This window comes from Phocoena sinus, chromosome 10, assembly GCF_008692025.1.
Source record: "Phocoena sinus isolate mPhoSin1 chromosome 10, mPhoSin1.pri, whole genome shotgun sequence".
NCBI lineage: Eukaryota > Metazoa > Chordata > Mammalia > Artiodactyla > Phocoenidae > Phocoena > Phocoena sinus.
This window is the reverse complement of record NC_045772.1, coordinates 69418537-69433945: the sequence shown is the minus strand read 5'-3', so window position 1 is coordinate 69433945 and position 15409 is coordinate 69418537. Positions and strand designations below refer to the sequence as shown.

The following is a 15409-nucleotide window of genomic DNA, read 5'->3' as shown; positions in this document are numbered from 1 at the left end:
CATGCAGCCAAATGATTCAGCTACATAAATAGTGTCCCAGCAACATCACTAACAAGGAGTGAATTCTGTAACATTTCTCTTTTTTGTAGGCACTGAGGTATGTTTGAGGTCACATGAAGTCACTAAAAGTGGAGAGAACTGTCAAAGAAATGGCCACATTTCTTTGACCTGTGGGGTCCAGGTAGTGGTTCTCAGGACAGCCTCTGCCATCCTCTTACTAAAACATCTGCAGAGACATAAAGCCCAAAGTCATTATAACAATTAGAAATTTAAAACAGTAAGAAATGATAAAGAACTACTCTGTAGGTATATAATGGAAAGATGTTCATGATATATTGTCAAAATGTTATAAAGAACATTACTTAACAAAGATATATGTATACAACCTGGTCAGCTCTTTGTAGAGAAGATGGGACAAAGAAAAGAAGGCTCAGGATGGATCTGGAAAGATGAGTAGGAGTTTAAGGCAAAGGACATTCTAGACAAAAAGAAGATAAATATAAATTCAAACCATTATGAAGATTAAAGTAAACCTATGAGAGAATCAAACAAATGTTTCTAGAATAAGTATCTCTTTCTTGGCACCTCTCCTGTTATTAACTTTCCTGGTTAATAGCTACAGGATCACTCAGTCATTTAAGTCAGAGTCATTAGAACCATTTTGGTTGTCTGGTCCAAAATTCTAATGGGTCTCCTACAAGGTGGCTTAACTTCAGCACTACTGACATTTTGATAATTCTTCATTGTAGGAGGCTATTCTGGGCATTGTTGGATGTTTAGCAACATCCCTGGCCTCTACCCACCCGATGCAAGTAGCTTCCCTTGCCCCCTGTACAGCTGTGACAACCGAGTGTCCCCAGACTCTGCCAAATGTTCCCCGGGGGGACAAAACTGCCCCAGTTGAGAACCACTGGTCTCATAGTGCACCTTCCACAGGGACCCAACTCTTCTCGCCACTGCAACCACATTGCTTCCTGCGGCTCCCATTCCCTGCTCTTCCTTACTGCAGTGGTGATCTCCTCAGCACCTCGCTGCCTCCCCTGCTCCTTGCACCACGGTGCATAAGGGCAGACCCCTCCCAACACATCAAACTAACCCACCATCTACAGTCTAAGCCTTCACGCTTTCGCGGTACATTCCAGGCCTTAATCTGACTTCAACCTTACCTTTCACCCTCACCTCCTAATGCACCCTACTCTTCAGCTGCAGAGACCCACAAGAAGCCCTTGAATTTTCACATCCCCAAATGTTTATCCATCCCTCAAAGTCCAGCTGAGAAGCCTCCTCCAGCCCAGGTCTCATAACACTCTTCCTCCCTCCTTCCTCAAAGTTCACCCAGCACTCCTTGTACGCCTCTGTTAACAGTATTTAACAGATTATTTTCATTGAGTGTGTGTACATGTGCCCGGGGTCACTATGTGGTGGCCCTGAGAAGGCTGAGCATAATTGACCAAGGACCCCCACTCCAGGTTTTGAGATCCATCCGTGCGTGTGCCCCAGCCATATCTCCCATGCACCACTCCAGACAGTAACTGAGTGTGGCAAGGATATGAAGAGGAAACTCATTATAGGAGGCAAGGCACCGTTGTCCCAGGCAAATCTGGCTTGAGGGGTGCTTTGTTGAACCTTGCTTAGACTGCCCGGAAGCCCGGGATGCTTCCACCCAACATTTTCATCCTCTCTTCACCTGTTTCAGACTCCACTGCTCGCTCCTTTTTTCTAACACAGACACTTCCCCTATTAAACTCTTTGCACATTTAATCCCACCTTACTATCTGCTTCGTGGAGGACCTAGGCTAACACACGAATGTTAAAGGTAGAGGCATAAGAAATTCTCCCTAGTGTTGCTTGAGTATTTGACTAAGTATAGGAATAACTAAAAGGGATCCTTATGAGTTTTCCAACAAAAAAATATGAATACAGAATGGCATGTGTAATGACCTGAGGCTATGTGACTTCTGAGCAAATAGGAAGTTTAAAAAATAAAGTTTTCTAAGAAGACAAAAACCGGTAAAGACACTGCTGATAGTTTCCATACATTTATTTCCTGTCTGAACATGGAGGTACTACAGCACCTAAATAATCAGTCATCAGAGGGCATTAGTGCCTGACATGCCACAGAATGGTTCACATGAGAAACTTCAAAAAAGTACACACAGCCACTGCTCACTGAGAATACTGTATAAGCCAGATGCAATGTCTGGTTTTATGACATCTGGAAACTGTTTCTTTCAACCAAAAAGACTGCATTGATTCAAATCCCACCAAGAAACAGTGAAGCTAATTGTCTAGGCGGTCGGGTTAGTCCCTGAGGGCCTTTGGAAGAAGGGAACCCAACCAGGTAATGTAAGAGAGCTGGTAGAGCGACAGGGGTTGTTGGGAATAGCCTCTGTACAATTTACATATGCCATTCTTACAAGGATATGCCCCAAATATTACAACTTATGGATACTGACCTCTACTTTGGCAAGAGTGTATCAACATCATGAGAAAATAGATAATATGGCCATGAAAACAAAGTTTAGAATTGAATCAAGAGATATTAACGCCTGATAACTATATATTCTGTGACTTTATCAATGAACTAAAAACAGACTTTGATTAGCCATTATATTACATATAGGTAAATTTATGATTTGGCTCTATTTTCATATCTACTATAGATTTTAGAAATGTCAAAATAAATAATCAGAAATGTTTGAATTATGTGATAAATACTTACACTTAGAAGAAAGAAAAGTTACAGAGAAAGAAAGATTAGAAAAGCAAAAGTAGGGCTTCCCTGGTGGCGCAGTGGTTGAGAGTCCGCCTGCCGATGCAGGGGACACGGGTTCATGCCCCGGACCAGGAAGATCCCACATGGCGTGGAGCGGCTGGCCCGTGAGCCATGGCCGCTGAGCCTGCGCGTCCGGAGCCTGTGCTCCGCAACGGGAGAGGCCACAGCAGTGAGAGGCCTGCGCACCGCAAAAAAAAAAAAAAAAAAAAAAAGATATTTGGCATATAAAAATTTATATACTCGGGGTTTCCCTAATGGCGCAGTGGTTGAGAGTCCGCCTGCCAATGCAGGGAACACGGGTTTGTGCCCCGATCCGGGAAGATCCCACATGCCGCGGAGTGGCTGGGCCCGTGAGCCATGGCCGCTGAGCCTGCGCGTCCGGAGCCTGTGCTCCAAAACGCGAGAGGCCACAACAGTGAGAGGCCTGCGTACCGCAAAAAAAAAAAAAAAAGAAAAAAAAAAAAAAGAAAAGCAAAAGTTATACCCACAGGAAACAAAGAAAATTTCTGGCAGACTCATAGCCCCTCTGGTTCTTGGACCCAAAACACTTAAGAAAACTAAACAATACAAGTCATGGTTCAGTGGTTTAGTGAAAGAGAAAAACACGTAAATACTAAGACTTCTAGAAGTGGGGAATAAAAGTAACTGTGTAGAAATTAAAAGAAAACGTTAGTTTATATGTTTGAGGTTAATGCAACACTAGCAACCGAATGAAATCAATAAGTATGTTGTGATGTCAATTTTTTTAAATGGTTGTATGTACAGAGATATTTGGAAAGTAGTAACTTGGTTTGTATTCCCTTCCTTTAAAAGTCACATTCCTCAGTAGCCACCAGAGAAAGGAAAGGTAGATGCTACCTCAAATGGGAAGATGGAAGGGGAACAGCTCAAATGAATGAGATATGAGAGGGGAACTCAGTGGATTCCAGGAAGAAAAGAACGATGGAGGCAATGGATACGGCTGGGAAGATGTATGTGCGCTGACTTCTCCACTGGGGGTTTAAGGCCCTGGAGGCAGAAGGCACGTTACATAGTTTAGGAGGACTGCCAAGAGAAGTGCTTTAGCATGCTGTGTGGGACTCAAGGGACGGACCTCTACAAGCCCCGCCCCCCCACACACACACACACATGCACTCACTGAAATAGAGGTGTGGCAGAGTTTGGCGAAGGGAGGGATCAAGTCCCCCTAGACTTTCATATGCCATGAAGGGTCTCAGAGCCTTAGAGGGGTCTGGAAGATTACCAATGGCATCAGCAAACCACCTTATGTGGAGAGAGCACTGCAGCAGGAGCTAAGTGACCCTGTGTTGAAGGCTGCACATGAAGAAGCCAACTAGGTGTTGCATCCAGAACTCAGAGGGATACGCAGCAACAGAGAGAGCCCAGGTAGGAAAGAGTCAGTGAGCCCCAACCGAGCAAAGAAAAGCCACAAGTTCTCAGGCCCAGAATTCAGCGGCTGGTGCCAAAAAAATGCAAGGAGACTGAGGCACAAGGGACATCAGAGGCTAGAGGAACTGGAGGACAGTATGATTTCCCCACCTTCCTCCCAAACAATACAGAGGCCTCAGAACACTTTACTGCCCTGTATGAGGTCAGTTTTCATCAATGGTCAACATTTGCTTGAATCCAGCCATGACAATGAACGTTAGCAGAAAAAAAATGAGGAAGTCACACACTCATTCAATATATTCAGGAAAAGCATCTGATTAAGTACAACATCCATTCACGATTAAAAGCAAAACTAAAAGCAAAGAGCAACTAGCAAAAGAGAACTTCAATAGGACTGGCTCTAAAAATCCTTCAGTAAATCTCAACTTTAGTGTTTAATGGACTGACAAAAATCAAAGCTGAATCATCACAGGCGCACACATGCAAAGTCACAAAGATGAGCTGGGAAGCAGTAGGAGCAGGGCTGGAAGTGATCATTACTGACATCCTGGGCATTGTATCGAGGAGGATCTGCAAAAACTCAGCTGGTCCAGGTTGTGGGTAACACAACTTTATCTGGATCTAAAGATTAATCTGAGACTAAAAAACAGGAATCTGATATAATAATAAATGGACTCTAAAACCTACCAGAAGTTCCACCATTTGATGAAACTATTATTCTAAAGAGTGCTAAGGATAGAGTCAAGGTAGAAATAAAAAAAATCATAAATATACAGCTAATATCCGTTATAGTGCTAATATCACAAGGGAGAAAAATCAAAGAAATGTCACTAATCTCATCAGTGATTTAGACTTATAATGGGTCCTGATCATACTTCTAAAAGATTTTTAGATCCTGATACCTCTAGTTATGTGCTGTATTACTGGAAACTTTCTATCTCTGCTGTGACTGATATCCTCAACGCAGCCCTACACATACAGAGAAATGGAGATAAAGCTGAGTTACATAGGTATGAAAATATGTTTTCAGATGTTAAATCAAACTCTGATAATATCAGTAAGTCTACCAAAAGCAAAGTACATACATAAATCAAATTAATAATGCATGATAACTAAACAATTATATCCAAATTGACACAGTGACAGGAAAAGGATGAACTCCTGTTATGACTTTAAAACATTTCCAACTGTTTTTTGATTTCAAAAAGGAGATATTGAATAATAATTTGAACCACACAAAAATTATGAATCAACATGAGCAGAAACATCACTCCTAATAATGCTTCCCATCTGGAATTTTTTCCATGCCTTAAATACTAAATCAAGAAAACATACTGACCATGACAAATTTGTGGTAGTAAATCTAGAATTTTCTAGACAAACTAAACATTTTGAAAGGTTCTAGAAAAGAGAATATTTTTCTTTCCTTTGATGTGTAGATGGCTGTGTAAATATTAGTGTGTTTCTGCCATTCTGATGTTGCATTTTACACTTATCTACAGCTGAAAAGAAAACTGTCCAAGGCGTATATATATATATATATATATATATATATGTATACGTACATATATATATCAAGATAATAGCAGAAAAAAGAACAAAGAGGTGTTCCAAATCTACTTAGTAATGACCAATACTCACACCCAGGAAGACATCTTATACCAATTACCCTGAAAGGAAGTATTACATTTGGCCTAGAAAGAACTGTTATCAATTTTCTACTTCATCAAAGAGTAAACAATGTTGGTGTTCTGAAACTCATCTAAAATTTGCCCAACAAAAGCTAGAATACTTGGAAAGAATCCTGTAGCCAAATTCTTAGTTGTTTCTTCTTGAACACGTATATATCAGAGGAGTTAATGATAAAGTGAGTTCATATATGTTTTAATGTAAGTGTTCTCAACCAGAGGTTCCATGAACTTGGATGAGAAAGACATCTTTATTTTCCCTAACCTCTGATACATAACATTTCCTTCAATTATGATTGTAGGTAAAACCACAGACATTGTGACTTTGTTGGCAATAAAATAATAGCTACTTCAACTCTAATGTAATGTAATACAAAACTATCCGGATTGTTTATTCTCATTACCACTACAAAAGTATAGAAGTAAGTAGTCCCCTCCCCAATAGATATTATTTAACGCATTAATAAAGAAGGATGTATTATGACACCACAAATTCTAATACTTGTAACATTTGATTACTGTTAGTACTTAAAAGGAAGCCAATTAAATAACATGTATGCTATTTTACACATTTAAATTATGCTGAGAGGAGGCCCTGGGTTTCCCCTAGAATGCTGAAAAGTTGATGGCAAAAAAAAAAAAAAAGTTTAGAACCTCTGTTTTAGAGGGAGATAAACAAATAAAACACATAGAACCCAATATTTTATTTCATTTCCTCTCTCCGCAATGAGGTTTTTACAAAATCCACATCTTTTACTCTTGTCACTCTAATGATCATTTCTCATTTGCTGGCACCAGATCTTTGTAGATGCTCTACATTTTTAAGTGCAGTGCATTTTAAACTGGCATATTCAACCTTTTCCCCATCTTGTACTTCACAGATTAATGGCCATCCCCATAGTATAGCAAAAAAACCAAAACAAAAAAACAAACAAAAACTCTTTGTTTTCAAACCTTTTCATTTATTCATTTTCTATTCATTCTATCATTCTTCTTTCAAGGAATAAAAGTAACTTCAGAGGAGTCTGCCTTAATAGATGGTCCAGAATGGGTGTGTCTGAAAGAAGGAGGCTGTTGTCCTGCTGGAAACCACACTTCCTGTGTAGCAGAAAGCCACTCCCCACCTCCCTGACTAGCTCAGCATCTGACACTCTTTCTCGCAGCTTTGCACAGAAGGGTCAGTTTTGCCCAGCAGGGAGAGACATGCTGATCCTCCAAACCTTTCTCCCCACTGCAAGAAAGGAGTGGCCTCTGGCTTGGGTTCATCTAGGTGTTAATCCCTCTGGTGGCCCACTCTGATCTCTTGGGTCAACCAAACGCCCATTCGGGAAAAGTCAATGCCCGGCTCCCTGAACAAGCAAGGATAGATCCCAAGAAAATGCCAAGGGACCCGAGCGCGCTTACCAAGCCTCCACAAAGGCTGAAGACGGCTGTGTGATCCTCCCGAGCATTGACCTGGCCGCGGTAGAAGCAGTGGCGCAGGTCTGGGGGCGCCGTGCGGCGCTCCTCAGCCCGGAGCGCAGGGGCTCCCAAGTGCACCTCGGTGTAGCCCGCAGCCAGGAAGGCCGCGTCGGCGCTCAGGTTCAGCTGGAAGACCTGGCCGTAGGCGCGGATTCGGTAGTGGGTCCTGAACGGCGTGGGCTCCAGCGCCTCGGCGCTGCGCTTCCTCCGGCTGAAGTGGTGGCTCTTTGGGAACACTTCGCCGAACTCATTGACCCGCGCGGGGGTCACCACTTCATAGGAGGCCAGTGTCCTCACCAAGGCTTCTGCAACCACAGCGAAAAGGCCGTTGAGCCCCTACCCGTTTCCAACTCCCCAGCGCCGAACTTCTTCAACCAAACGTCCCAGCCAGAGAGCCGAGGCCCCAGGTCCCCATACCCCCGGCGGGGCGCGACGAAAGAACACACGCTGGCGAGCGCGCGCGCACACACACACACGTGCGCTCTGTGAGTGTGCCTGCCTGCTTTCCCACAACTCCGATTCGCTCCACCCTCCCCAAGCAGGGACCCTGACACTCAGGGCCCTCAGCAGCACCTCCTTCCCGCGCCCCTCTTCGCCCCCCTGCCGCCGCCAACTCGTGCCCCGCGGGCGCCCGCGCCACCCTGCTCCACGCGTCCCCGCCGCGTGGTCCCCGGAGGGAAACGTGTGCCCCGCGCGCGATTCCTCGAAACACCGCGCAGCCGCAACCTCCGGGGATGCTTGGGGCTGGCTGATCCCGGAGTCCCGAGAGTCCCGGCTGGGCCAGGGTCCCCCAGCGGGCGGAACCGCTCCCCCCCGCCTCCGTCCGCCCGTCCCACTCGGGCACGCGCCCCACCACGCTGCTGAAGGCGCCCCGCGGTGACCTTACCCTGCCTGGGGTGGAAGTGAACTTCCCAAGACCTGGTGATGAAGAGCGAGAGCTGGTAGAGCAGCCCCGTCAGCCACTTGGCCACCCGCATGGTTCCACCGGGGGTATCCCGACCGGGGAGGCCAACCAGAGACGCCTGCCGCCCCGCCGGCTTCCCCGCGCTCCGCTGCCTCTCCTCCCTCTCGCCTGCCGCTCTCCGCGCCGGCAGCCGCGGCGCCTCAGCAGCCTCCGGAGCAGCAGCCCCGGCCCCGGGCCGGCCCGTCGCGCCACACCGCCAGCCTCCGCTCGCTGAGCCACTGCTTCATCGCACTGCAGCCCCGCAGCCTCCGGCTCGCAGTCGGCAGCCTCGCTCCGCTTCCTGCGCCCGCACAGCCCTCAGAAGCCCTCTCCTTGCGTCCAGCCCAGCGCGAGGAAGCGACCCGACCTAGCAGGAACGGTGCCAATATAGCCACCCCGGGCCTGGCGAGCTGGGGGGGAGAGCCCGCCCCCAGGGGCCGGGCCCGGCCAATCAGCTGGAGGCGCGGCCCGGGCTCGCCCTCCGGCGCGCTGCCCGCCCCCAGCCCCTAGCCGCAAGCAGAGTGCGGTCGCCGCAGGCTCCGGCTGTGGGCGTGCAGCTTGGTGAGTAGCCCGAGGCCCAGTTGGACACCATCCCGGTACCCGTAAAACCTAGGACTAATACAAGTTGCGCGGCCGAGGTCCAGATAGGGGATAGGTGTGCGAGGTTTTAGTTCTTACAATGAAATGGCAAGCATCAGAAGGAAAGTTTCTGTCATTTTTCACGGTAATTTTAGGCTTCTCAAACAAGATAAAGTAAGCTACAGCGGAAAATTCTTGTAGGCAGAGGATGCTTCCAGCGAAGCTTAATGGCCAGGCCTCATTTGCAAGTACCCCTGTGCACCCGGGGGGTTGTTGTGAGTTTCAGTGTTGGAGGGGAAAGCAAAGGTGAGGTTGCAATCAGCAAACACTTCTGGGTGAGAATTTCTGGCAATTGCCAGAGAAAAAAGGATCTCAGTCTCCAAAGTTCCAGTAACTTATTGTGACTTTTTTCATTTCAGTATTCATTTTTGTATAAAGGGCCCCCCAAAATTATATAAATGTCAAGCCCCGCGAAACTTGGATCTGCCCCTGGGTCATTGTTTTTATGAGACTTTCTGCTGGTAGTTTCACAGTATTCATATGTCTTTTGTTTATAATATCCAAATGACCCCATGTATCCACAGTTATCTTCCTCAGCAATTATTGTAGCTCTGAATCCAGTTGAGTCATCTTGTGTCTGTTAAATTGGATAAACCTCAATGGCAACAGAAAGCAGTCATCATTTCAGAACTCCTTCCTCATTTCCCAAATCCATCTGTTTGATTTGCAGGTTACATAACTGTTTCTCCCTATAACCAGTATGGAAAAAAAAAATGAAGTGGGAGTGGTCAGATATTGTTGAAATCCAACCAAGGGAGAGAAAGAATATGAGTATAAAAAGTAAAGGAATTATATGGGTAACTCTTCACGAACACAAAGGAATACACTCTCAATTTAGTCCCTGGCTGCCCTTTCTCCTGTGAGCTCACAACAATGAAAATTCTGTTTGCTTTGAGTTGACCTCTCATGACAGAGCTCCATACTTTTGTATCAAATGTGGAACAATCTTGTCCAAGGAAGGAGAGTTTCTTACTTTTGCCAAGGAAATTACCCAGCTCTGTAATGGTAATTCTTCCACAATCTATCCCCTTCTTTTGTACCCCTTGCTCACAAGTATCATTTTATTCATCACAGAATTACAGATTTCTCATGTTGTTTTTCTAAATTAATCCTACTGTTACTCTAAACAAAACAAAAATGGACTTGACCCACACTTGTCTGTTTAGTGGTTACCTTCAGTACACTGTAATTTAGAGTCATTCCAATTACACTGCAGCTCTGAATGCATCTTTACCTTAGGAGCTATGCCTACCTTCATACAAATAACAGAAAATAGATCTGCACCTGTTTAACTGGCTATCTGACTGCCGACTGCAGGCAAAGTAGATACTTCATTTCCATCACAGAATGTTTGTCACTCAAAGTAGTATTTGCAGTGTGATATTTGATTTTCAACCTGCTCTAACTTTTTGGAAACAATGTTCTAAGAATAGGGCTGTTTTTTCCTGTTTTAAAGGAGCGGGAAAATGTACGGGGTATGTATTTTATGTCATTATAATCTTTACAGTGTTCAGTAAAGAACATTATTTCCTTCATTTTATAGAAGGTAAATGTTACACAGTATCTAAGTAACTAACTGGATATCTACAAACCCTTTCTGACACCAAAGTTTTTTCATTATACTAGACTAGACCCATTACGATATTCACATTATTTGTCTCTCTTCCTTTCTCCTTCCCTACCAAGTGAAAATGTCATGAATAAGCTAATCTATGCCATTTAAATCAAGCATTTCTCCACATGGGCAATTATAACTACCACTTATGGAATTCCCTTGACATACCAGGCACTGTACAAGAGACTTTAGAAAGGTTACCTCATTTAATTTATGCATTCCCCCCAAGAGAAATTAGGTAAATCACCCCAGATCACACATCAAGTTAGACTCAAATCTCTTTGGTCTCAAATTCCATACTTTTTAAGAGTAGATTGTATTCTTCATACTAGCTCAAATCTCATTACAGTCGTAATCATCAATCAACAGTAAAATAGATCAATAGATTGTGATATATGCCCACAGTGGAATGCTAGACAGACTGAGAACATATAATCTATAGCCGCATGCAACAACATAAATGAATCTCACAAAAAATATTATTTAGAGAAAGACTTAGAGACCCCCCAAAAAAATATATAGTGCATATAAAATGACTCAATCTATATGCAATATACAAAAGCAGGCAAAACTGCTCGATTTTATTAGAAGTGGCTAATTCTTAGGGTGGGGATAATAGAGATTGGAATAAAGATGAGTGAGCTTCTAAGATGTTGATACCATTTTGTTTCTTGATCTATGTTCTAGTTGAAGAGGTGGTGTGTGAAATTTCTTACATCTGCAGTCTTGTGTATTTTCATATCATAATGATATGTATCATTTTTCTGTGTATATGTGCATGTAATAATATAATAAACATTTTTAAAGTACTTACTATGAAAAAAACACCACTATTTCTTTACTATATGGAAAAAGTTTAAGAGAACTTCAGGTATTAAATATTAAAATAATCTTTGAGGTAAATATTTATTTCCAGACACAACTTAATCCAATAACCAGAACCTATAACTAGAATCTCACAAGACAAAAATGTCAAGAAAATTCTAACAAAATATCTTCCATGGCTATTGTCAGTCACTTAACTACTTATTCAATTTTTCTTTTAAAAATAAGAAAGGAAAGAAAGGTTCAACACAACAACTAAAAAGGAAAGAAAGAGGGGTATACATCCCTCTGAAGAACATTTTTATTTTATTAAATACATTGCTAAGTGCATGGTATTTAACTCATGACTTAAAAAAGGAAGAAAGGAGGGAAAGAAAGAAGGGAGAGAAAGAAAGAAAGAAAGGGAGGAAGGAAGGAAGGAAGGAAGGAAGGAAGAAAGAAAGGGAGAGAGAAAGAGAGAAAGAAAGAAAGAAAGAAAGAAAGAAAGAAAAAGAAAGAGAGAGAGAAAGAAAGAGAAAGAGAGAGGGAGGGAGGAAGGAAGGAAGGAAGAAAGAAAGAAAGGGGGAGAGAGAGAGAGAAAGAAAGAAAGGGAGAAGTGAGAGAGAGGGGGAGGGAAGGGGAAAAAAGGAAATCTAATAACTTTCCTCTGATTTTGAGGGATCATAAATAATTCACAGATTTTCTTTTAAGCCATGATGTACTTTTACCCAAGAGAATGTAGAATTCTGATGGGTCTAATCATTATTTTACATCTAAAATGTTACTTTTTTACCTTTTATACTATTCTGCATATTAAGGTTCATAACCTGTTGGTTGCACAAATATTATAGGATTATTTGATAGAAGTATTTTTGACACAATGGATTCACGTTGAATACGTCAATTAAATTTCTATAGAGAGTAATGATAATAGTCCATGAAAAATGAAATATAATTGGAAGTATCAACTGCTTTAAAAGGATATAAGTTTTGGGCTTCCCTGGTGGCGCAGTGGTTGAGAGTCCGCCTGCCGATGCAGGGCACGTGGGTTCGTGCCCCAGTCCGGCCACATGCCGCGGAGCGGCTGTGCCCGTGAGCCATGGCCGCTGAGCCTGCGCGTCCGGAGCCTGTGCTCCGCAACGGGGGAGGCCACAACACTGAGAGGCCCGTGTACCGCAAAAAAAAAAAAAAAAAAAAAAAGGATGTAAGTTTTTCCAAACATTTACACAATCGTTTCTGTTTAAATGGCCTTTATATTTGGAATTCTGCAAAATATAATGAACTGATGTGTCTTGCTCCTGAAAATTGGTTTTCTGTCAATTATTCTTGAAAAGAAGTTCTTGATCGTTTATGGTCTAAGATCCATATAGACAAAATGCTTCCTTCTAGACAAAGTATTAAATAAGTAATATATTGTTCATTTCATTTTGCTACTGAGACAAAATTCTAGCAATCTATTAGGGATAGAAAAGTTCAGGAAAAATTATTATCACTAAGATTTATTTAAAATTCTACACTAAGGCAAAGATATAATACATTTAGAAAAAGCAAGAATAACTTTCCTCTAAGGAGGTGTTAAATTGGAATTGGACACTGTGGCATATAACCAGTAGACTTTTTCGCCAGGAAAAAAAAATGGCAGAAGATCAGAATACACAGAAGCCAGTCTTGAAGTTTACCCCAGTGACATGACTGAATGCCAAATAAGGTGGAATGCCACCAGGATGGGGTGAAAATAAGGCAAGGAGCCTCAGCAAACAAATGAAGGAAAGGATGGCATCATTCCAAGGACAGAAGAAGAAAGGAGTGATCTTTCCCAGTCCAGCCTGAATTACAAAACTCTGGAAGCAATGGGAGGAGCTAATAATACAACTCTGTTCTAGCTCGGGAGGTGCTTGGCTAACATGATGATGACTGAGCGGTTTAAATATAAGACTCTACTGGTGTGTTTGCAAAGAGCCAAGTAAATGCCTTCACTCAGGAGAATATGACACCAAACAAAAATTCACCTGTGCCGTTTTGTTTCAACATACATTACATTTTTCAAATATTATAGCCATTTATTTTATAAAAATATGGACTAGTTAGACTGATACTCAAGGACATTGTCACACCAAAAAACAAATATGTCAAATCTCTTACTTACTCTTACTTTTGAGGTCTCAATGTGTTTTCTTTATGAATAATGAAGACTGGACTGGATCATTTCTGTGACCATTTACAAGCCTAACATTTTATGTCGCTGTAATTTTATGATTTGAAATAAAGTATAAAAAACACACAATCACCAGGGAGTGGAAGAGTTTGTGGACTGAAAAAGGTCAATATGGATATCGGATCTTTATTTTAAAGGGAGGGTAGCAAAAATGGATGATGCACTTTGGGATATAATACAGGAATTTGAAGAAATGTTTTATTCCTTTATGAAACAAAATAGGGTGGGAACCAAAAGCTGAAATCAATATTTTGGCATCCAATGGAGGTCTATGCAGCTCAAATGAATTGTATGTAGTCAACCAAGTTTCACAAACAGGTTAGAGAGAAAAGTAGGCATTGCACGGCCATTTTTGAGATATTCTATAGAGGTAAGATTTATGGACACTGATTATTTTAGTTCCATCCTTTTACACTGCACACAAATATAGAAAGAATTCCTCAACTATTAGGGTGATAAAAACTGAAATGGACTCAACAGAAATGCAGGGTCTCCATTACTTCATATACTCACCTGTGTAAACTGAGACCAAAAATATATTTCATGTAAACGCATGTAGTTTTTACAGAAAATTAAAGTAAGAAAGACGCTTTGAAGCAAGCATAATTTTATATTGTTTTTTGATTGTTTGCTTTTTCCTAATTTTATTTGCAGGTGCAGGAAAAATGGTTGGAAAAGTGTGTTTCAGAGCCCAATTATAAGCCATATGAGAAAATCACTTTACCTATTTTATTGCTGCATACTTTTTGTTAACCCATTGCCCAAGCTGCATATTTATTTACCAGACTTACTCTCAGTTGCATAGTGAACGTATTCAAAACTCAAATACATTTCAAGGCCTCCACTGTGGACCTTACATTTTTTTTTTTTAGTGACTCTAAGAAAAATTCTTAAAAAGAATTTCAATCTGTTTTAAGAAAAAGTAATGGTCCCTGTCACATAGTACAGTAAAACAAATATACAGTTTTGTTTAATTAATATTATAAATGAAAACATTCTTATTTTTGGAACTGTGAGCATAACCTCTCTATCTAACCATCTATCTACCACGTGATTTGCTTGACCAAAATTATTCAATGTATATAATTTAAAGATAAAACCATCTTCAGTCTGGCATAGCTAAATTAAGTGAACTCTTAGAAATCACTTTGAACGTACACTACATCTGCCTAAGGAATGCCTTACATAGCCTTTTTTCACTTATGTGGTCTTAGGTAAATACAATAGGTGCTATTCTAACTTTCCTTTACTTTTGAGGTGATGCTGAGAACACACAAAATTTGTAGTATCCAAAATAGAAAAGTTGCTGAAATGCGGACCAGATACCATCTCTTACTGTCATGTTTCCTCCATTCTTCCAGAAGGAAACAAACATTCTAACATGCCCACTGAACATGAGGCATATGAAGTTGGAAATCTGGAAATTACCTAGATCCCCATTTCCCTGAGTGAATACAAAATAAGGAATGGTAAGCTAAGTTATCTATTTTTGACAGTAGCCTTCCAGGATCTGGATCAGACCTTAAAGCATTGAAATATTTATTAATTATTCTTGTGGTTTGTCTCACCTAATGTAAGCTCCAGTGAAGGTAGGAGGAGCAGGGTGGGGAGCTCAGCCTATGTGTGAAATCACCATGGAAACCACATCTATGACTAATCAGTGAGAACTGGCAGGCACGGTTCTGCACTTATTATTACAAAGCCCCACATGTGAACTTATTTAAATCCCCTCTCACTTTGTCTCTATTTTGAGTTAAAACAATACTCAGGGTTTTATTTTTTCCAGAGTAGTCCCTGAGTGTTGTGTAACCACAGATCCCCACCAGCCTCTCCTCTCAAAACTTGGCCCAGCATTTCTCAAAGCATATTGGAAACATCT

General features: G+C 42.0%; 1 protein-coding gene across 1 annotated transcript in view; it reads right to left on the bottom strand.

Moving 5' to 3' along the window:
- The window catches only part of ADAMTS20 (ADAM metallopeptidase with thrombospondin type 1 motif 20), a 208422-nt gene extending 199803 nt beyond the window's left edge, over nucleotides 1-8619 (bottom strand). Inside the window, exons 1-2 of the mRNA XM_032645453.1 lie at nucleotides 8201-8619; nucleotides 7258-7619 (exon numbers count right to left, since the gene is read on the bottom strand). Coding sequence (XP_032501344.1) covers nucleotides 7258-7619; nucleotides 8201-8291 — 453 coding nt within the window. The 5' untranslated portion in view covers nucleotides 8292-8619. The remainder of the gene's footprint in view (nucleotides 1-7257; nucleotides 7620-8200) is intronic.
- Between the last annotated feature and the right edge of the window lie 6790 nt (nucleotides 8620-15409).